Genomic DNA, 22,658 nt, shown 5'->3' with positions numbered 1-22,658 from the left:
GCAGTGCCTGTTTCTTTCCAGACATAATTCTCAAAACTAAGGCCAAAAAGTTTAATGTCGAGTTCATCAGACCAGAGAATCTTGTTTCTTATAGTCTCAGAGTCCTTTAGGTGCATTTTTTTTTTTTTTTTGCAAATTTTTATGTGTCTTTTCCTGAGGAGAGGTTTTTGTTTTTTGGCAGCTCTGCGATAAAGGAGCCAAAACGACTGGTAATGTGCTACAGTGATGGTTCACTTGCTGGAAGTTTCTCCCATCTGCACACAGGACCCTTGGAGCTCATTTAGAATGACCAGTAGGTTTTTGGTCACCTCAATTACCAAGGCCCTTCTCCCCTGATAACTTTTCTATTTTATATTGGAAGCCACTATGCCTTTGGGAACTTTCAGTACAGCAAAAATGTTATGTACTATTCCCGAGATCTGTACCTTTACACAAACCCGTCTGATTTTACACAGCATAAAATTTGGTTGCATATTTCATCATACGTGCATATTTTCAGCCGTAATCAGAAACAAATGCGTAAATTATATATATTATTATAATGGGTGATGAAAAACACTACAGCACAAACTAATAAAACTTAGAAAACTGGAAGTATTTCTTAGCTTTGATGCATGTGAGTCAAGATCATATCAAGGTGACACACTAACATTTTTCTTGTTTTCTTTCTAGGTTAGTGTTTTGACAACTCTGGAACGAAGATTTAACCTGCAGAGTGCTGATGTAGGAGTCATTGCCAGCAGCTTTGAGATTGGGAACTTGGCTCTTATACTGTTTGTTAGTTACTTTGGAGCCAGGGGACACAGACCTCGCCTTATTGGATGCGGAGGAATAGTTATGGCCTTGGGGGCTTTCCTGTCTGCACTCCCTGAATTTCTGACACACCAATACGAATATGAATCTGGGGAGATTCGATGGGGCGCAGAAGGCAGAGATTTTTGTGCACTTAATGGTTCCTCTAGTGAAGATATTCCTGATCCGGATATAATATGCAGGAATACTGCTACTACCAACATGATGTACTTGCTTCTTATCGGAGCACAAGTCCTCCTGGGAATTGGTGCTACTCCTGTGCAGCCCCTTGGAGTATCATACATTGACGACCATGTGAGACGGAAAGATTCTTCCCTTTATATAGGTACAGTAAAACCCTTTCATGGAAATATTTCTGAATTGTATTATAAATCATGTGGGATACTTTTTGATATACATATGTTTTGTAAAGTTATATTAAGGATGTCCATGAATTAATGGCTTTGCAAAGCCTACTGGTGGGTTATATAGTCTCTGTTCTATTTGCACATTCATAAGGTGCAATTTCAAGGAATAAATGATCATGCGTTATAGCTATATACTAACTCAGTTGCATAAAAGAATGGTCACAATTGGTAAGTAATATCATCTAAATCTTTAAATGTGACCTAGGATTTAGTGACATCATTGTCCTATCTACAGAGGTGTTCTTTCTCAACATCTCTTTAAATTCAATGTATTCAGGAATGTATGGTGCAAGATTATCAACCTTATCAAGTTCAAGATTATCAATAATTGTTATGTAAATTAAGTTGTGATGAAATGTTTGGAAATTGTGTTTAATTGGTTTAAATTGAAATTAGAATCCATAACTAAAGGAAAGGTAAGGGTGGACACATCTGGAAATTGGAAAAAAGGGTTATGTGTGAATGTATCAGCATTATAGAAACATGATTTATAAGTTTTTTGTTTTATGATCCGAATATTTAGTTAAAGGGGTACTCCGGCCCTAAGACATATTTTCCCCTATCCAAAGGATAGTGGATAAGATGTCTGATTACGGGGGTTCCACCGCTGGGGACCCCCGCAATCTCTCATGCAGACACCCACAGCCATCACGCCCCCTCCCATAGACTTGCAGTGAGGGAGCAGGGCATGCCATCACAAGGGGGTGGAGTTGTGATGTCACAAAACTCTGTCTTCATAGTCGTGACCCTTCAGACACGGAGTGAACATCGCTCTGGGCAGCTGCCACAGGTGGGTGTCTGCATGAGAGATTGCGGGGGTCCCCAGCATCTTATCCCCTTATCCTTGGGATAAGATGTCTTTGGGCCGGAGTACCCCTTTAAATTAGTTTGATAGTCATAAAGGGAGGTGTAGTCCATTGTATAGTGTGTGTGTTTAGGAGAAGGATAACAAGTGAAAAAAGGTCCTGGTTAGGATTGGTATGGATCTTTACCTGTATATTTTGCAACTAAACTCCCAGCATGCTGGAATAACTAAGAAAATTCTTCTTTTTTTTTTTCTGATGCATTACTTTGATATGTAATGTTCCCATTGTGATCAAAAAGAAAAAACAGCAACCTAGATTATGAAAATGTTGCATATTTATTTCTGCTATTTGCTGGGTCATAAAGTGGCTTGTTATTTAATTTGAATTATATGATTTATGTTTCATTACAGCAAGTTAAAATAAAAATAAAAATTGAATGGTCACAGGGATAGGGGTTAGTACAGACCTGGATCTAGCACCAACCTCCGGACATAGACATTTCACCCTAAGCAGGGACCTCCAACTGGGCGGCTGTAACTATGGCTGTGCAGGGGCATCAAGAAGCGTCAAACAGTCCAGGTCAATAACACATAAACAGTACTAAATCAGAAGACACACAGTAAATAGAAGCAAACCAGAGGGTCAGAAACAAGAGTGCAGCATAGTACAAAATTAGACACAGAACAGAGTCATGACAGGCAAGTGTCACACCTAGAAAGCAGTGAAGTACAAAGTCAGGTATTGGGCAAAAGGTTAGGTTATAGGAGGTAAAACAGTACAGAACACAGAACACAGGAATGCTAGTGACAGGATTAACCACAGGCATAGCTAGGACTGAGATGCAGATCAGTTTATAGCTTATGCTTGCCAGAAGGTGTGCGGGCTGATGCTACAGCTGTTTGGCCTGGTGCTCTCACCTCCCAATAGGTTGGCTGGCATGAGGAAAGCTGCTAGGCGCACCAAGAAGAGGGTGGAAGTTGCACTAGAGCCGGGCAATAAAATAATAATAATAATCATTATATATATAACACTATGTCAGCTAGGATTTAATCTGACTAATAAGATCACTCTATAAACAATTTACCAATCTTCTAAGAGGATGGAGCATTAGGTAGCCACCAGGGAATTAGAATTTGACACTTTTCCCATGGTACAATACATTATAACCTGTGCAGGTTTATTGTGTGAAATAGTGGTATTTGTGTGTCTTCTTCAAATCTATTGTGAATTCTAGAATTCAGTAATACTGTACAATTTATTTCAGTTCTATACCATGTTGGCATCTATCTACTTTTATGCTCCCCAAATACTATGTCATCGTCCTAAACTATCTGAAATCTACATTTTATAATGGGGGCCAAACTGAATTAAAGGTCCCAACACTGTTAGGGTGTATTCACACATACAGTATCCTGCGCATATTTGATGCACAGGATTTGAAGCTGCAGATTTGAAGCTCTGTTCATTGTTAGTTTACATTGAACTTTGCAGCATAAAATCTGTAGCATCAAATATGCTTTGTGAATACACTCATATGCCCCCATTTACTAAGAGTGTTGTGTTTTTACTAGTGTGGAATGTTGTTTCAGACTTGCAGGACTTCACTCTATTTGCTATGGGGATTCACAGATTTACAAGTTGAGAACATTTCTGACCAGCTATTTCTAGGTAGGAATTTCCAGCCATTTATTCACAGGATTTTTTGTGAATTTGATAGTAAATAGGTCGGGTTGTCAAACCTTGACCCTTTTTTTTTGTCAAGCCATGCCCCCTTTGCAACAGACCACGCCCCTTTGTCGGGTTAGTCGGATTTTCTTGGTGCACACTTTTGCATACTGGCCCTCATTTACTAAGCCGAACACAACATTTTTTATTGGGTTTTTCAGACCAAATTTAGGCGCATGCCTGTATAGACATTCCCGGAGGAAGCTTGATGCGAAATGGCATTGGGGTGGCGTCCATGAGTGGTTAAGATGTCTGCATGATGCACTTGGGATTTGCTGGGGGCTTTGGTTGGCTCTGAGGTCTCACTGCAGAATCTGCTGGATTGTCTGGTATCCATATGGCTCTCCTTGGTCCAGGATTCCTGTAGCTTCTCTCTTGTTTACAAACCCACAAGCACTTTACAACTGTATTTACCCTTAATACTACTTGTGGTCTTCTTTCTGGGCTAGTGTTCAATATACTTTTTATTTTCTGTGTGTATACTTTAACATATGTAGTTGTATGAACAAGGTATAGACACAGCGATCGGCACTACCTTAATCGGCCTAGCAGCGGTACATAGGAAGATGAGGGCAAATATGTATAGTCCTCTAACGTGGTTCACTTGAGAGCGGTGCACCAGTCACCGATCTACGGTGCTCTAGCCCTTTTGCGGACAGCTATGACCAATGAACAGATAGAGAAATGAAAAAGAAAAAGTAAGGGGAGCACTCATGAAGACCCGGTCTCAGTTGCAGTGCAAAGTGTTCTTTATTCAGGTGCGGGTAAAACCAAGCTGGACGCCAGGAATGTCGGTGTGACAGGTAAGCTTTCACGCCTGGGCGCTTCTTCAGACCACCTGTCACACCGGCGTTCCTGGCGTCCAGCTTGGTTTTACCCGCACCTGAATAAAGAACACTTTGCACCGCAACTGAGACCGGGTCTTCGTGAGTGCTCCCCTTACTTTTTCTTTTTCATTGCTCTATCTGTTCATATGTAGTTGTATGTTTGCGAGTGTATTCTTATACAGCCATTATTGATCTGTGTGTGTATACACCTGAGAGGAGATTATCTCCAGTTTGTGTTCTTCTTGTTTGCACTATATACCCACTTTGCTACCCATGCAACAGACGCCTTAGTAGTCTGTCTGTTACTGTTCCCCTTTTTTTAAATTTGATTTTAAAATTATTCACCTTTTGTTAATAAAGACTATACACAATTTTTTGCATTATTCTGTCTCAGTGTGATTCTATTGGTATTTCATGTTGTATTATATACATTAGGGACATGTTCTAAAAGTCTCTATCATTGAGCCCTTCTTTTGGTTTATTATATTATCTTAACACACGGAAAAAAACAGAGGACAAAAATAAATAAATAAATAAAATGACAACCAAAAACCCTACACTCTTAGTAAATGAGGGTTAGTGTTGGGCGCGAATATTCACAATTCAAATTTTTAGCGTGAATATCGCAATTTTGCAAATTCATGAATATTGCGAATATATTCGCTATATATTCGAAATTGCGAATATTCACTTTTTTTCGCATATGTGCATATGTGAATATTCGAACATGTGAATTTTCGCATATTCGCATATGTGAATATTTGGATATGCGCATATGTGAATATTCGGATATGCGCATATTCGCATATCTGAATATTTGCATATTCCTTCTTTTCACTTGTGGGCAAATTAAAATGATGCATATACACTTGTCAGAGGTTATCAACAACATCCCTAGCAACCAATAGTAAAGTTGCCCACCCCCTCACTCTTTTTTTCCTCGAATACGCAAATATGTGAACATTCACATTTGCGAATATAACGAATACGCAAAATTTGCGAATATAGGACAAATATTCGTCTATATATTCGCAAAATATCGCAAATTCGAATATAGGCAATACCGCTCATCACTAATGAGGGTCACTGTCTGAGACATGTCTTAGACAGTCTCAGACATTTCTCAGACACTGTGCACCAAAATAACTTGGAAAAACCAGACAAAAACTAGTGGGTTTTATCTTAGTAAATGAGGGCCAAAGTGTCAGTTCTCATGTCCTTATTTTTTGCTGCACACTTGCTGCAGCAGATTTTGCTACCCATTGAAGTCAATGGGCAGCAAAATCTGCAGCAAACATAAGGACATGTAAACTGACCCTTAGGACCTATTTACACAATGGATTCTTGAGCGGAATTCCACTCTGTATATGGAAGATAGGGTGCAGCAGCCTTTAATTGTTCTTATCGGGATTCTGCTGCAACATCAACATTCACACTGCTTTGGAAATTCTGTATCACAAACTCTGCCAAAAGGATTATCATGTTCATTCTTTTGGTGAAATCCAGTCTGAAATGTTTATGGGACAGCACATTTCTGAGCGATCCTAATGCCGGATTTTTATGCCAGTGCCCGCTCTAGACAGAATCTCCACCCAAAATATCTCCAGACTCCATGTAAACATTCAGTAGTGTCATTGAGCCCTTAGGGTGGATTCATAATTGCCAGATTTTGCTGAAATGTCTGCCATTCATCTAAGAAACCTATGGTGGAGATTTATCAAAACCTGTGCAGAGGAAGAGCGGAGCAGTTGCCCATTGCTGTTGCATATTTTATCACCCATTGAAGTCAATGGGTAGCAAAATCAACTGCAGAAACGACGCAGCAAAATACGGCACCTAAATATTTCTGTAACAAAATCTTCTCCATACAAATCTTTTCTTAATAGCTGGCACTCATTCAGTTCCCTTCGATCTTTCTTTCACATACTTTTCCATCTGGAATAATAACCATAAATACGCTATATTAGAGAAACAGATCTTTAATGCTTTACACACACAGCAAAGCTTATGGAACCTGTTTAACGGCACATGGGATCACTAAGGTATTGTACTACGGAGACATTGGAACTGCATTTGCTGCCTTTTGATCCCTCTGTATGGCACTAGAGAAGGGGCTACATATTTTTTTTTAACACAACAGGGGTCACGCATAGATCACTTTGTCTCTTTCTTGTGGCTCAAGCTAAACAAAGTAAATAGGGTTATATTTTGAGCCATAAGGAGCCATGACTACAACCCAACAGTCACAAGAAATTATGATCCTGGAATGCCCCTTTATATCTGAGGCATGTAGATGTTTAGTATGATCCTTTAGACTTTCTTGGGTACTATATTACTATACATGTGTCAAATAAAACTACAACTCTCATCATGCCCGGAGAGTCAAAGGCTGTCTGGGCATGCTAGGAGTTGTAGTTTTGCAATAGCTGGGGGCACACCAATTGGGAAACACTAGTCTAGAGAGTGAATTATACAATGGCTAATAGATTGGTCAATGTGTTTTCTTAGCTATAATGTTTAGAGTTGAGCAAGCCGAGCTCCCCACACACGTAATGATCTGAACTTCTGGGGGTTCGCAGCTTGCGGAACTTTCGGACATTATCAAGTTTGGGCCTCTTCTTGTGAAGCTCTGCCACCTTGTGACATCCTCACCAGAGGCGGGGCTACACAAGAAGAGGCCTGGACCAGCATCAAGATGGTAAGTATCACTTACTTCACTGTATACATTTTACAGCTATATAGATGGCTGTATAATGTATACACCCCCTTCCTCCCAAAGAGTTAACTAGAGCTGCTCGGTAGCGCTTATTAACTCCTACCTTGTTGCGTCGACATAGCGCTCAATCTAGCCAGATGTTACAGTAAACCAGATACATGTGAATTCATCCTAGAATACAGGAGTAGCTGGTAAGTCAGTAGACATACTCTTGTTGCATTGAGAAGATAAGAAAGCATCATAACAATGATTTGTCTCTTTAAGGAATAGGTATTTATAAGCCTTGTATAAATAAGCTACTATTCTGCATACTCAGGGCAGAATGAGAGCAATTTCCATCATTGCAAATTATTAATAAGAATGTCTCCCTATAGAATGAAACAATTAATATAACTGGAAAAGCTTTTTGTCATGCAGCAGGCGGCTGAACACAAAATAATGCCCAATTTGGAAATGTGATTTTTTTTTTTCGGTTTCTACCGTAACTTGTTAAATTACAAGAGCGGAACATTGAGTTGAATTTTAATCAGCTTCAAGATTGTTCAGATTATTCCGTCAGCTGCGAGATTTAGATTTTCTTCTTATTTATTTATTTTTCTCCTTTCCTCTGAAAGAATATAAAAGCTGATGCTCGCTCCGTATAAGCAAACACTGGGTTTTGCAGTGTTAAGCAATTTCTTCCAATTAGTCAGCTTGTACTACAACAAGAGGCCCTTGTAAATTAAAAGTAATATCATTATGAGGTCGCATCTACATATTTACTTTGCAAATCGCCTTGCAGTGTCTATGATTATGTTGACACAAAAATAATGTTCCTTTAATGTGGATTTGAGGAGTTATGTTAAGTAAAGCACACCACGAAACAGAGAGCAATGGCTAAACAGTGAATAAAGGCTTTACAGTTAGAAAAAAAGGAATGCAGAAGTGTACCAGACAGAAACAACCTTATAAAGATCTCTCTTTAAAGTGCATCTATCATGTCATATATACTTGTTAAAGGGGTACTCCAGTAGAAAACATCAACTGGCTCCAGAAAAGAGATTTGGTTACTTTAGTTCCAAGGTTCTTTTTATACTGCCCTGAGTCGGAGAGGAGTGGCCTGGGTGCACTATTGACACATACGGAGGATCCCCTGCCTGTGGGAGCCCTGTGTAGTTAGCCCCTGCATGTGCTGTAAATGTGTATTACTAGACCAAAAAATCCCTGAATGGTTTCCTGGCACTTAAAGGAAAACTGTCAGCCTGATCACTAATGCTAAATACAAAATACTGGGTTACAGAGGGGTCCCTTACTAAATTCTGCCCACTTCTTCTGGAGATATGTGCTGCAGAAGTCTTGCTATTCAATTCAGGGAATTGCGCACAGAAGGTGGGGCCCCGCTGGATGGCAGCCCCTGCCTCCATCCCTCAGCTCGTAATGCCGCTGTCGGTAGAGTGCAGCACTTACATAACTGGCAACTCCACATCACTAGGACTTGGAGCCACAGAAAATGAATATGCAAGTTGCGGTGGTGGAGTTACGAGCTGACGGACGGAGGCAGGGGTGGCCAGCCGGTGGGGCTCCGCCTCCTGTGCGCAATTCTCTGAATTGAGCAACGGGACTTCTGCTGCACTTATCTCCGGAAGAAGTGGCAGGAATTTAGTAAGTGACCCCTCTGTGGACTTCTGGTCACCCACTTCATAACCCAGTGTTTTGGGTTTAGAGTGGGGGATTAGGCTGATAGTTTTCCTTTAAACATCAAAATAACAAAAACCTTAGAGGGTTTAAGGAATTAAGATTTATGAGACCCTTTTAGATATTCCCAAACAGGCTTTGCTATAAATACATCCCCAGAAGTCCCAGTTACCTATAGCTGGAAAGACCACAAGACATATGTTAGAGGTCTGTTCATCTTCATGGGTCCCTAATGTCCTGAACTGATTGCTCTAAGAAATATATAAAAGGACAGTGAAGAATTTCCTAAATTATAAACAAAAGATTTCGTGTAAGGTTTGGGGCCCTCTTGATGCTTATTTCCCCTTTTTCTGTTATTTGTGTCTGCCTTTCTTCTGCCATTAGGTATTGTTCCCATGTGTGCATTTTACCATGACAAATGTTGTTTTATATGCACTGTACATATAGACAAAGTCTCTTTCCCACATACAATATATTGTTTGAGAATATGGCTCATTTTCTAATGTTAAATCAAATTCAATCTGAAATATGGAGCATATTTATCTCAAATAGAGACTTATACATCATACGTATTATTTCAATCCACAAGCCAAATAGCTTTTATACTATGTAAGACGATTTTACACTACTAATATTGTCCTATATGTGAAATCTATATAAGAACAGAAAAGGATAGTATAGAATTATTAGAGATCAGTATATTAAAAAGCTTTCTGTCTTCAGAGATAGTTAAATATCATCTTTCCTGCCAAACTTGAAATAGAAATCATTTAGTTAGTTTTACTATTAAAAGTACAAAGACTTCCACATCAGGAAGATATAAAACATTTTTAAAACCCTCTTCTTAAAGGTACTGTACACTCATCATATGGTTTTTCTACAAAACTTCCCCTTTAATGACCAATATCTATTATGTACTTGTTGGCCTTCACTAAGAACCTAAAAGGATGACCTATGAGCTCTATGCTAAAGACACTAGCTGTCCTACCAAGGCCACAAAACCAGATGACAAAAAAAAGTTGAGCATTCGGAGTGACACTTGTTGTACTCTGCCCCTAGACATCTTATGTTTTTTTTGCTGATGTGCACCAAATTTATCAACCCCTGTAATAGTATGATAAATGTGTCGCACATAAGCAAAACCAGAGCAAAAAAGAAATTTGGCTTCAAAACTCACTTTCGAAAGACAACAATGATAAATGCCCCCCCCCCCCCATATGTTTCCACATTTTTTCATTTCCCCCCTTAGCATTTGTTGTGCCACAGTTATTTCCTAACTCCACACTGAGATCTTGTTGCTATATGGGATGCAATTGATCTCAATACTTGTTAATTAAATTTTTTGACATTTTTATTACACTTTACGATACTTTTCCATCTGTTTTATTTCAGTGAGAACTTCTATAATTTATCTAACAATGTTTAAGCATGGTTCATTGCATACGATTCAGATTTGCCTATCCTCCTAATATAAACAGATTTGACAAAACAAAAAAGACACTTCTTTTGGCATACCTGAGCACATTCTACGTAAGTTTCCTTAGGCTGAAATTTAGCAGGTATGAACTTAGCCTTATACATTTTATAAGATCCATAGGTTACAGGGATCCATTCTTTTGGAGTACTTCCCTTCTTCTCTGACACATCTGATGTTTGTAAGGATTGACAGAGAGCTATTACTGTATATACTCGAGTATAAGCCGAGTTTTTCAGCACGATTTTTCGTGCTGAAAACGCCCCCCTCCGCCTGTCAATCCCTTCTCAGTGGTCTTAAACGTGGGGACCTCCAGATGTTGCAAAATTACAACTCCCAGCATGCCCGGACAGCCATCTGCTGTCCGGGCATGCTGGGAGTTGTAGTTTTGAAACATCTGGAGCTCTGCAGGTTGAAGACCACTGCGGCCTTCGTCATCATCCAGACCCCTTTCGTTTTCTACTCACTTCCCCTAGATGGGAAAGAAGGGTGAGCTGGTCCCGCCCATCTATGCTTCAGGGACCGTCCGGTGGGGGGGGCTAGTTGTTCCGGGTTGTCCATTTTCACTGGGAGGCCCTCTTCTCCGCTCCGGGGCTAGTGACGTTGCCTTGACGACGACGCACGGGGACGTCCATGCGTAGCTGACATCCCTGCACGTCCCTGTGTGTCGTCATCAAGGCAACGTCACTAGTCCGGGGCCGGCCTGGAGTGGACAAGAGGGCCTCCCAGTGAAAATGGACAGCCCGGAATGACTAACCCTCCCCACTGGATGGTCCCTGCAGCATCGATGGCCCGGACCAGCTCACCCTTAGTTCCCACCAAGGGGAGGTGAGTAGAAAACTAAAGGGGGGTCTGGATGATGACGAAGGCTGCAGTGGTCTTCAACTTGCGGACCTCCAGATGTTTCAAAACTACAACTCCATGCCATCTGGAGGTCCGCAGGTTGATGACCACTGATGAAGGGATTGACAGGTGGTGATAATGAAGGGGGGGGGGATGATGATGGGGGTGATGATGACGGAGGTCTGGATGATGACGGGGGGATGATGACGGTGTGATGATGACGGGGTGATGATGACGGGGTGATGATGACGGGGGTGATGATGACGGGGTGTTAATGACGGGGGTCTGGATGACGACAGGGGGGATGATGACATGTTGCAAAACTACAACTCCCAGCATGCCCGGACAGCCGTTGGCTGTCCGGGCATGCTGGGAGTGGTAGTTTTGCAACATCTGGAGGTCCGCAGATTGAAGACGACTGCATAGGAGGTAATACTCACGTGTCCCCGCCGCTCCGGACCCGTCACCGCTGCCCTGGATGTCGCTCCATCGCTGTCGCCGTGTCCCCGTCGCTCCGGAACGTCTCTGCTGCCGGCCGGGTATCCTTGCTCTCCGTCGCCGCCATCACGTTGTTACGCACGCCGACGCACGCCGACGCACATACGCGACGACGTGATGACGAGGAAGGAGAGCGCCGGCCATACAGGGGATCCCTGAACGGAGAAGACACCGAGGAGGCAGGTAAGGTCCCTCCTGGTGTCCTGTAAGCACTAACCTGGCTATTCAGTCCGGCTGTTCGGGACCGCCGTGGTGAAATCGCGGCGGTCCCGAACAGCCCGACTGAACAGCCGGATTAGTGTCACTTTCCCTTCAGACGCGGCGGTCAGCTTTGATCGCCGCGTCTGAAGGGTTAATACAGGGCATCACCGTGATCGGTGATGTCCTGTATTAGCCGCGGGTCCCGGCCGTTGATGGCCGTAGGGACCGCCACGATAGGGGTGTATTCGCCATATAAGACGCACCAACTTTTTCCCCCCAGTTTTGGGGAAGAAACAGTGCGTCTTATACGGCGAAAAATACGGTAATAAGCTACAGGAAAATATGCAGTGGCAAAGCCTTACCACATCACATGGATTTTGTTGCTGCTTTCCCTTTGGAACATAGTAACAATAATAATAACTAGTAGTAATAGTAAACAATATATCACCTCCCATGGTAGTCCTGCAGCAATGCTTCTCTGGTGCCGCACTTGTCTCTGTACCTGCATTCTCTTGCAATAATGTGTTGGCACGGCACCACCGCAGCCATGAGTAACCAGTCCTTCTCTGAAACCTAAATGCTACATATGGATTTAAGAATCCTTATGATAGATCAATTTCTTTCAATTTCCTCCACTTTTTTGCTGCTGTATTCCGCTGCAGATTTTCTGTCTGAAAATCTGGACAAAATGTTGACATCAGTTCCATAACATGAGAACCTTCCCTTAATGTTTGGTGCCCATAAGGTCAATATCACACGGCAGAATTTTCATGCCGAATTCCACAATGGAATCCGGCATGGGGAGTCCTGTTTAATTCAGCGGGATTCTGCTCTGCTGTGCACATGGCGGAATTTCCGTGTAAATTACTTCTATTAAAAAATCTTAATCCTTCCAGTACTTCTTAGCTTCTGAATACTACAGAGGACATTTTTTTTGGAACACAGAGCTCTCTGCTGAATCACGAGCACAGTGCTCTCTGCTGACATCTCTGTCCATTTTAAGAACTGTCCAGAGTAGGAGAAAATCTCCATAGCAAACATATGCTGCTCTGGACAGCTCCTAAAATGGACAGAGATGTCAGCAGAGAGCACTGTGTTCGTGATGTCAGCAGAGAGCACTGTGTTCCAAAAAGAAAATACATTCCTCTGTAGTATTCAGCAGCTAATAACTACTGGAAGGATAATGATTTTTTTAATAGAAGTAATTTACAAATCTGCTTAACTTTCTAGCACTGGTTGATTTAAAAAAATAAAAATAAAAAAAAGTTTTCCACCAGAGTACCCCTTTAAGCAAAACATTTGTGGTTTTTGACTATAATGGGGCATCCAGATATATGAATCCCTCTCTGCCAGTCTAAGGGCATATGTGATTACATTACCTATAGCAGACAACCCCTTAAAATGTCTGTACATAAAAAAGGCAAAGCACCTTCATGGTTGATACGCATTGCTCATAACAGAAGCTACATTATTTTCCCTTTCAACTTGAAAATTGCTGAACACATTAGAAGAGTGCACTACCCTCATGTATTAGGAATAACATGGTCACAAGGGAGGCTGCCTCATTATTCTTGACTGTAGAGGAGCAATGTGACATGAAATTGCGTATAGCTCTGCAAGGATCTTCTGATTTATCTTTCTTTGCCTCAGTTGGTTGCACTGATGATAGCTATGACCTAATAGGTAAGAAAAGACTAGGATACAGTATACTAGCACAATGATACTTATACACCCCACTAGCATCTGTAGCAGAATGCTCAGACTCAGTTACAACCATTGGTTGACCCTCATTAGGGCAGTCACAGAAGTCCATCTAAACATTGGGTCTTGAAAAGTGAAAGCATACTGTGCAAATATAAAGAACCTCATTTTATAATGGTATAATATAACTGGCGATGAGCGGCATAGGCCATATTCGAATTTGCGATATTTCGCGAATTTATGGACGAATATTCGTCATATATTTGCGAAATTCGCATATTCATTATATTCGCTTTCTTTACGCATATGTATAAATGTATGCGCATATTCGTGAATATTGAGCCCTCCCTTCTTTAATGGTATAGGGAACTAATGGGCTAGTGCAGTGGTCTCCAACCTGCGGACCTCCACATGTTGCAAAACTACAACTCCCAGCATGCCCGGACAGCCGTTGGCTGTCCGAGCATGCTTTGTGTTGTAGTTTTGCAACATCTGGAGGTCCGCAGGTTGGTGACCACTGCACTAGACCATTACTTCCCTATACCATTAAAGGAGTAGTCCGGCACACACTTTTCTCATTTTATCCGGTCCGGGCTGCAAAAACAAAGAAAACAAACTTTCTCTTACCTGCCAACGAGCCCCCGGAGCTCCGGTACACTCCGGTACAGGTGTTGGGTCCCCGGGCTGTATTCTTCTTACTTCCTGTTAGCCCGGCACGTCACACGGAGCTTCAGCCTATCACTGGATGAGGCAGGACATCGCTGCGGCCGGTGATAGGCTGAAGCTCCGTGTGATGTGCCGGGCTAACAGGAAGTAAGAAGCAAACAGCCCGGTGACCGAACACCTGTACCGGAGTGTACCGGAGCTCCGGGGGCTCGTTGGCAGGTAAGAGAAAGTTTGTTTTCTTCTATTTTGCAGCCCGGACGGGATAAAATGAGAAAAGTGCGCGCCGGACTACTCCTTTAAAGATGGCAGGACTCAATATTCACAAATATGCACATAAGCGAAGAGCAGAGAGGGATGCAGTGATCACTGTGATGTGTACTGTGAAAAAATAAATAAAGCGAATATTCGTAATTGCGAGTATATAGTGCTATATTCGCAATATACACAAATTTGCGAATATTCGATATTCGTGATTAAAATTCGAAATGCGAATATTCTCGAGCAACACTAAATATAACGTTATTGTATAATGGTCTCCCTAACTCTAGGATACAGGTCTCTCCTCTAATGTAACAGAAGCAGTGTGGCTACTGTAATGTAGTTCACTTACATGAAACAGACGTTAGACAAAGTGAGTGCCTACTTTTTAACAGGCTGTCCAAAAAATTCTTTATAGCAGACATGGGGGACAGATATACTGGTCTTTAGCTAGTTTTTGCTTCTGTAAGATGGTGCAAATATATTAGGAGACACTTACCTCTAAATTAATTTGTTGCTGCACGTGAGTCACAGACTGAAATCTATGCCAGCTAAGACCTGGAATAGATTTCAGCTACAATGTGCGTTAGCTTTTTTTTTTTTTTTTTCTCCTAAGCCATTATTTATTTTTTCCTAACCCATATTACTTTTTTCTTATTTTTTTCTTATTTATTCCTAACCCATACTATTTTCCTAGTCTTCAGACCGCACAATTTACAAGACATTATAGTTTTACACCTGACACCATACCTTCACACTTTCATATGGTCTCCATCTGCCCTGCATATCAGATTGCTCAACATAATTTGACCCTGTTCCCCCACACATAGTTTTTATTGATTAAATAATAAATAATCTATATATATAAAACTCAACGTGTGTGTGTGTGTGTGTATGTATGTATATATATATGTATGTATGTGTGTATGTTCCACAAAAACTTTCAAACGGCTAAAGATATTAACATGAAACTTGGCACACATGTTACTTATATGTCAACAACAAACATAGGATAGGTAATTTAACCCTTACTCACCCCCATTTGCCAGGGGCGGGGCTTATGTTTAACCCCTTAAGGACTCAGCCCATTTTGGCCTTAAGGACTCAGACAATTAAATTTTTACGTTTTCATTTTTTCCTCCTCGCCTTCTAAAAATCATAACTCTTTTATATTTTCATCCACAGACTAGTATGAGGGCTTGTTTTTTGCGCGACCAGTTGTCCTTTGTAATGACATCACTCATTATATCATAAAATGTATGGCGCAACCAAAAAACACTATTTTTGTGGGGAAATTAAAACGAAAAACGCAATTTTGCTAATTTTGGAAGGTTTTGTTTTCACGCCGTACAATTTATGGTAAAAGTGACGTGTGTTCTTTATTCTGAGGGTCAATACGATTAAAATGATACCCATTATTATATACTTTTATATTATTGTTGCACTTAAAAAAAATCACAAACTTTTTAACCAAATTAGTACGTTTATAATCCCTTTATTTTGATGACCTCTAACTTTTTTATTTTTCCGTATAAGTGGCGGTATGGGGGCTCATTTTTTGCGCCATGATCTGTACTTTTTTTTGATACCACATTTGCATATAAAAAACTTTTAATACATTTTTTATAATTTTTTTTTATAAAATGTATTAAAAAAGTAGGAATTTTGGACTTTTGGAATTTTTTTTCGTTCACGCCGTTCACCGTACGGGATCATTAACATTTTATTTTAATAGTTCAGACATTTACGCACGCGGCGATACCAAATATGTCTATAAAAAATGTTTTTTACGCTTTTTGGGGGTAACATAGGAAAAAACGGACGTTTTACTTTTTTATTGGGGGAGGGGATTTTTCACTTTTTTTTAACTTTTACTTTTACATTTTTTTACTTTTTTTTTTACACTTGAATAGTCCCCATAGGGGACTATTCATAGCAATACCATGATTGCTAATACTGATCTGTTCTATGTATAGGACATAGAACAGATCAGTATTATCGGTCATCTCCTGCTCTGGTCTGCTCGATCACAGACCAGAGCAGGAGACGCCGGGAGCCGCACGGAGGAAGGAGAGGGGACCTCCGTGCGGCGTTATGAATGATCGGATCCCCGCAGCAGCGCTGCGGGCGATCCGATCGTTCATTTAAATCGCGAACCGCCGCAGATGCCGGGATCTGTATTGATCCCGGCACCTGAGGGGTTAATGGCGGACGCCCGCGAGATCGCGGGCGTAGGCCATTGCCGGCGGGTCCCTGGCTGCGATCAGCAGCTGGGATCAGCCGCGCATGACACGGGCATCGCTCCGATGCCCGCGGTTATGCTTAGGACGTAAATGTACGTCCTGGTGCGTTAAGTACCACCTCACCAGGACGTACATTTACGTCCTGCGTCCTTAAGGGGTTAAAGTCCCATGCAAGTCAATGGGAAATATATGTTACTGCATAACTTCCAAACGGCTGGAGATATTTTGATAATACTTGGTCACATGTCACTTATATGTCCACTTAAAATATAGGATAGTTAATTTAACCCTTAACTACCCCCATTTGTGAGGGTCAGTTTTTTTTTTTTAAAGTCCCATGCAAATCAATGGGAAATGTATGTTCCCATATAATTTCCATACAGCTGGAGCTATTTCATTACCTGGTACACATATTACGAGTCGGGATAGGAGGATGGGATATGAGGACGAGATATGAGGTCGGGATAGGAGGTCGGGTAGGAGGTCGGGATAGAAGGACAAGATAGGAGGACGGGATATGAGGACGGGATATGAGGACGGGATAGGAGGTCTGGATAGGAGGTCGAGATAGGAGGACGGGATAGGAGGTCAAGATAGGAGGTCGAGATATGAGGACGGGATAGGAGGACAGGAAAGGAGGACGGGATAGGAGGTCTGGATAGGAGGTCAGGAGGTCGAGATAGGAGGTCGAGATATTAGGACGGGAAAGGAGGTCGGGATAGGAGGACGGGATAGGAGGTTGAGATAGGAGGTTGAGATAGGAGGACGGGATAGGAGGTCAGGATAGGAGGTCGGGATAGGAGGTCAGGATTGGAGGACAGGATAGAAGGTTGGGATAGGAGGACTGGATAGGAGGACGGGATAGGAAGATGGGATAGGAGGTCGAGATAGGAGGACGAGATAGGAGGACAGGATAGGAGGTTTAGATAGGAGGTTGAGATAGGAGGACGGGATATAAGGACGGGATAGGAGGACGGGATAGGAGGACGGGATAGGAGGACGGGATAGGAGGTCGGGATAGGAGGTCAAGATAGGAGAACAGGATAGGAGGTCGGGATGTGGGGTTGGGATATGACAACAATATATGAGAACTGCATATGAAGTCAAAAGCTTCCTCCTTTGTTTATTTTCCTCCCCAAAAAGGATTAGGAAGGAAAAATCGGGCAACGCCGGGTACTCAGCAAGTTTATTATAAAATTGAGAGTTTTTGCTTTTTAAATACTTGCATAAATAATTTATATAATTTTATATTGGTTTAAACCATGCATAGTCCATGGTCTACATAGGTTTATAGATACCTACATCACTCCTAAATCCCATGGAGGAATCCATAATTAGTATCATCTGTTGGTACTTAATGGTCACATGCCAATTAAAATGGCACCTTATATAAGACCAGATTTCCTGGACTATTATCATTGAAAAAGGGGGTTCTCCCAAAAATGCATCTGGATACTATTGGCTACTAACCAGCAATCTTATTTGCTATTCCTATCTTTAACATGGACCTAACTTTCATTCTCAAGATCTGGAGTCCCCTACCTAGCGGACTACCATCCACCGAGCAACTGCACGAGAACGAGTGAGTGCTCTGCATATCCCTGCAATCCCTATCCTAGCTGCTGGCAACTCACAAATCCAGGGCCGGACACAGCTCTGAGCCTTCTGTCTAACAGACCTACGTGCCAAGACATCTTTACCACAGACGGGACAAACTCTAAATGAAGAATGCAGGTATTTTCCATCAGGCCGGGTGCACTGTGAGCACCAGCACCCGTGCCAACCAGCACACCGCTATTCTACTAATACAATAGACTATAACAGACTATAACTGTGTCACCCACAAACTGTATATTTCCAGCGCTGCAACTATTTTTTATTTTATTTTATTTTATTGCATATATTAGCCTTGTCAAGGCTGGTAACCACTATTATAAAACTATTATTTATGCAATATTATGATAAACTGCTTTTAACATAACATATATTATACCAACCACTGTAGCAAGGGCCCTGCTCAGAGACTTGATCCTATTTTAAACTACTTAATAAGTCCCCTTTCACACTACATAATTACTCCTATACGGCCATTAGAAAATCCCATTATAGTCTATGGGATTTTTCTAATAGCCGTTTTAACCTGTTATAGCCCGTTATTAATAATGGCCGTTATAATGTGACTGAAGATAATAACGGGAGAAATAGTTCATGAACTATTTCTCCCGTTACTATCTTCCGTCACAAAATAATGTCCATTATTATTAACGGGCTATAATGGGTTAAAACGGCTATTAGAAAAATCCCATAGACTATAATGGGATTTTCTAGCGGCCGTATAGGATTTTGTAACTGCCGTTTTACTGCCGATTTTCTGATGGAACTTCGAAAACGGAGTAATTATGTAGTGTGAAAGGGGCTTTAATACAAGCCGCATCTCTAATTGTATTATTCCCCATTATACACCTACAAAATACTAACTGTGCCTAGAGGTCTGAATTGTCCAATTTTTCACTACATCAGCTTTCTGTTGTAAATTACAGTAAATCTGTCGGCTGCAGATAGTGATACCTCCTCCTGATAGGCCTGCTCAGTATTTACAAAAGTGATATGTGCAGTATAGATGGAAAAAGTTGCAGCGCTTTTGTGTATTACTGTGCTTGTGCAAAATTTACAACTTTGCAATGCCACAAAACATGGGGCCACTAGAGGCCAGGAGCTTATCTTTCTCCAGTATGCACACAATACATGGCATCATCATGCACTTCCTTAAGGTAGAGACGCTCCATGCCACTAGTGGCTGCAGGAAGAAGCTATCTGCAGCCTAGAAGCAGGAGAGATGGCAATGACTGTTTGGGCCCAGAAGGGGGTGTTTTTTTTAAATCTTCGGGTGGTCCTACCTACAGGGGGTCCTAAATACAGAAGGCAAACTACCGACAGGGTATCCTAGAAACAGGGTTAAAACTACCTTCAGGGGGTCCTACATATAGGGTGCACACAGGGGTTAAGTCCTGGAAAAAAAAGTGTTGGCCCCAACCGAAGTTAGTTACCATCACAGTCCGACTCCACAGTAGTGGCTGTCTGCTCCTCATTGGTGGGCAGTGGAGGGCCCGGTCTATTCTAGCAGACGTCACTGTCTCAGCACGTCTGCTCCCAGCAGCCATTGCCCTGTTAAAGTGGTAGAGGGCGGCTTTTTTGCGCCATGATCTGTAGTGTTCATCAGTACCACATAAAAGACGTTTTGATCATGTTTATGTAATGTCCCAGTACAGGACATGGTCCTGCACTACACTGTCAGGTTGAGTCCCTCAGTGACCTGGGGGCTCTCCTGCAGTGTCTGCACTGCTGTTACTTTAATGTTATTGTACTATATGTAGAGTTAGTATACTAATGTATAGAGAGTATAAAGGACCTTTTGAGGACTAATGTAATTGTCTAAAGGACCTGTGAGATGTTACATGATATGTTCACATGATGTTATCACATGTTACCCAGAGAGCACCAGCTTAACACATGACCCGCAGCTTGACCTATGGGCTTCTAGTACTGCCCCCTTTATAAGGAAAGGAGGGGCTGCAATCTTTCTTCTTTTGCTGCTGAGAAACAGAGAGACCAGATGTCTCAGTGCTAGTTTCCAGCTGCATGGAAGGCCTCAAATCTACAGCCTTTTCCAGTAAGTGAAGTCTATGTCTTCTGTCACTACCTACCGTCCAGTCAAGCCTAAAGTCAATTATCTAAAGTCTATTACAAGTACAATTAGTCCCAGCAAGCTGCAAGGTCCTTCTGGGTTCCTGGCCACCTCTCTGGGATTCCTGGCCGAGCTGTAGAGATTATATCAACTGTCTGACCACAGTAAAGCCTCCGTTAAACCATAACCTGGTCGTGGACTCTCATTTCACTACCTAGCCATTGGGTTAGCGGAGATATCGTTTGGGTTATTCTCGATACCCAAAAACCATTCTGGCGTCACGAACATTAGGGGTTAATAACACCTTGCCCCTGGGGTTAATACCAACTGCCCCATCCACCTACACCGCTATACCCCGTGGTCCCGCCATTCATCGTGGCTCACCCCATTTATATTCAATTTATTCTGGGTTGTGATGTGGACATTGGCATTATTTTACATGTATGCCGTTCGCCATATGGGATCATAAACATTATATTTTAATAGTTTGGATATTTTCACATAGAGTACTACCAAAAATGCAGGGTTTTTTATTTCTTTTTATATAAAAAATTGAAAAAGGGAATGATTTAAATCTTTATTAGGAGGGGCTTTTATTAATTTACTTTTTTAGGTCCCCCATAGGGAACTTTTACATGCATTCTTCAGATTGCTTACACTGAGCAATGCTTCGCTGTGGCATAGCATAACTCAGTGTTATTGGTGATCTGCTAGTAGAGCCTGGCTCAGCAGGCCCCTATAGCAGATTGGAGCTGGGACCCACACGGAGCAGGTGAGAGTAATTCCGACAGGGGAGCAAACTGATTGGACCTCCCCATACATGTTGCGGGTAGCCAATTGGTTTAGGGGGACTGTGATTGCGGCCGGCTCTTGAGTGTCATGATTACGGCACTAAAGGGGTTAATGAAGGAGAACAGCAAGAACGCTGTTCTCTGTCATTGACTGTAAGTGCCCGGCTGCTGACAGCTCCTGCCCTCCCTTGATAGTTGGTCTCCTGCTCAGGATGTAAGTGTACTTCCTGGTGCATTAAGTACCAGGGAACAAGACGTATATTTACATCCAATGGGGGAGATTTATTAAAACCTGTGAAGAGGATAAGTTGACCAGTTGCCCATAGCAACCAATCAGATTGCTTCTTTATTTTTTAAAAGGCCTCTGAAAAATGAAAAAAGTGATCTGATTGGTTGCTATGGGCAACTGCTCCACTTTTCCTCTGCATAGGTCTTTATATATCTCCCCCAATGTTCTTAAGGGGTTATCATTCTGATAACACACTGTAACAAACCTCCTCCTTACTACTGTCACGATGCCGGCTGGCAGGAGGTGGATCCTCTGTGCCAGAGAGGGATTGGCGTGGACCGTGCTAGTGGACCGGTTCTAAGTCACTACTGGTTTTCACCAGAGCCCGCCGCAAAGCGGGATGGTCTTGCTGCGGCGGTAGTGACCAGGTCGTATCCACTAGCAACGGCTCAACCTCTCTGACTGCTGAAGATAGGCGCGGTACAAGGGAGTAGACAGAAGCAAGGTCGGACGTAGCAGAAGGTCGGGGCAGGCAGCAAGGATCGTAGTCAGGGGCAACGGCAGGAGGTCTGGAACACAGGCTAGGAACACACAAGGAAACGCTTTCACTGGCACAATGGCAACAAGATCCGGCGAGGGAGTGCAGGGGAAGTGAGGTATAAATAGGGAGTGCACAGGTGAACACACTAATTAGAACCACTGCGCCAATCAGCGGCGCAGTGGCCCTTTAAATCGCAGAGACCCGGCGCGCGCGCGCCCTAGGGAGCGGGGCCGCGCGCGCCGGGACAGGACCGACGGAGAGCGAGTCAGGTACGGGAGCCGGGGTGCGCATCGCGAGCGGGCGCCACCCGCATCGCGAATCGCATCCCGGCTGGAGGCGGTATCGCAGCACACCGGGTCAGTGGATCTGACCGGAGCGCTGCAGTAGCGAGAGTGTAGCGAGCGCTCCGGGGAGGAGCGGGGACCCGGAGCGCTCGGCGTAACAACTACTGGGGTGACACACTGTAACAAACCTCCTCCTCATGTAATCTCCTTACTACTGGGGTGATACACTGTAACAAACCTCCTCCTCATGTAATCTCCTTACTACTGGGGTGACAC

General features: G+C 42.5%; 1 protein-coding gene across 2 annotated transcripts in view; it reads left to right on the top strand.

Moving 5' to 3' along the window:
* Window positions 1-22,658, top strand: part of SLCO3A1 (solute carrier organic anion transporter family member 3A1) — a 384,823-nt gene that overhangs the window by 50,974 nt on the left and 311,191 nt on the right. For both annotated transcript variants that reach the window (XM_056571877.1, XM_056571876.1), the window contains exon 2: window positions 673-1,138. In XM_056571877.1, the coding sequence (XP_056427852.1) occupies window positions 673-1,138 (466 nt within the window). The remainder of the gene's footprint in view (window positions 1-672; window positions 1,139-22,658) is intronic.

This window comes from Hyla sarda, chromosome 4 (assembly GCF_029499605.1).
Source record: "Hyla sarda isolate aHylSar1 chromosome 4, aHylSar1.hap1, whole genome shotgun sequence".
Lineage (NCBI taxonomy): Eukaryota > Metazoa > Chordata > Amphibia > Anura > Hylidae > Hyla > Hyla sarda.
This window is presented reverse-complemented; position numbering and strand designations above follow the sequence as displayed.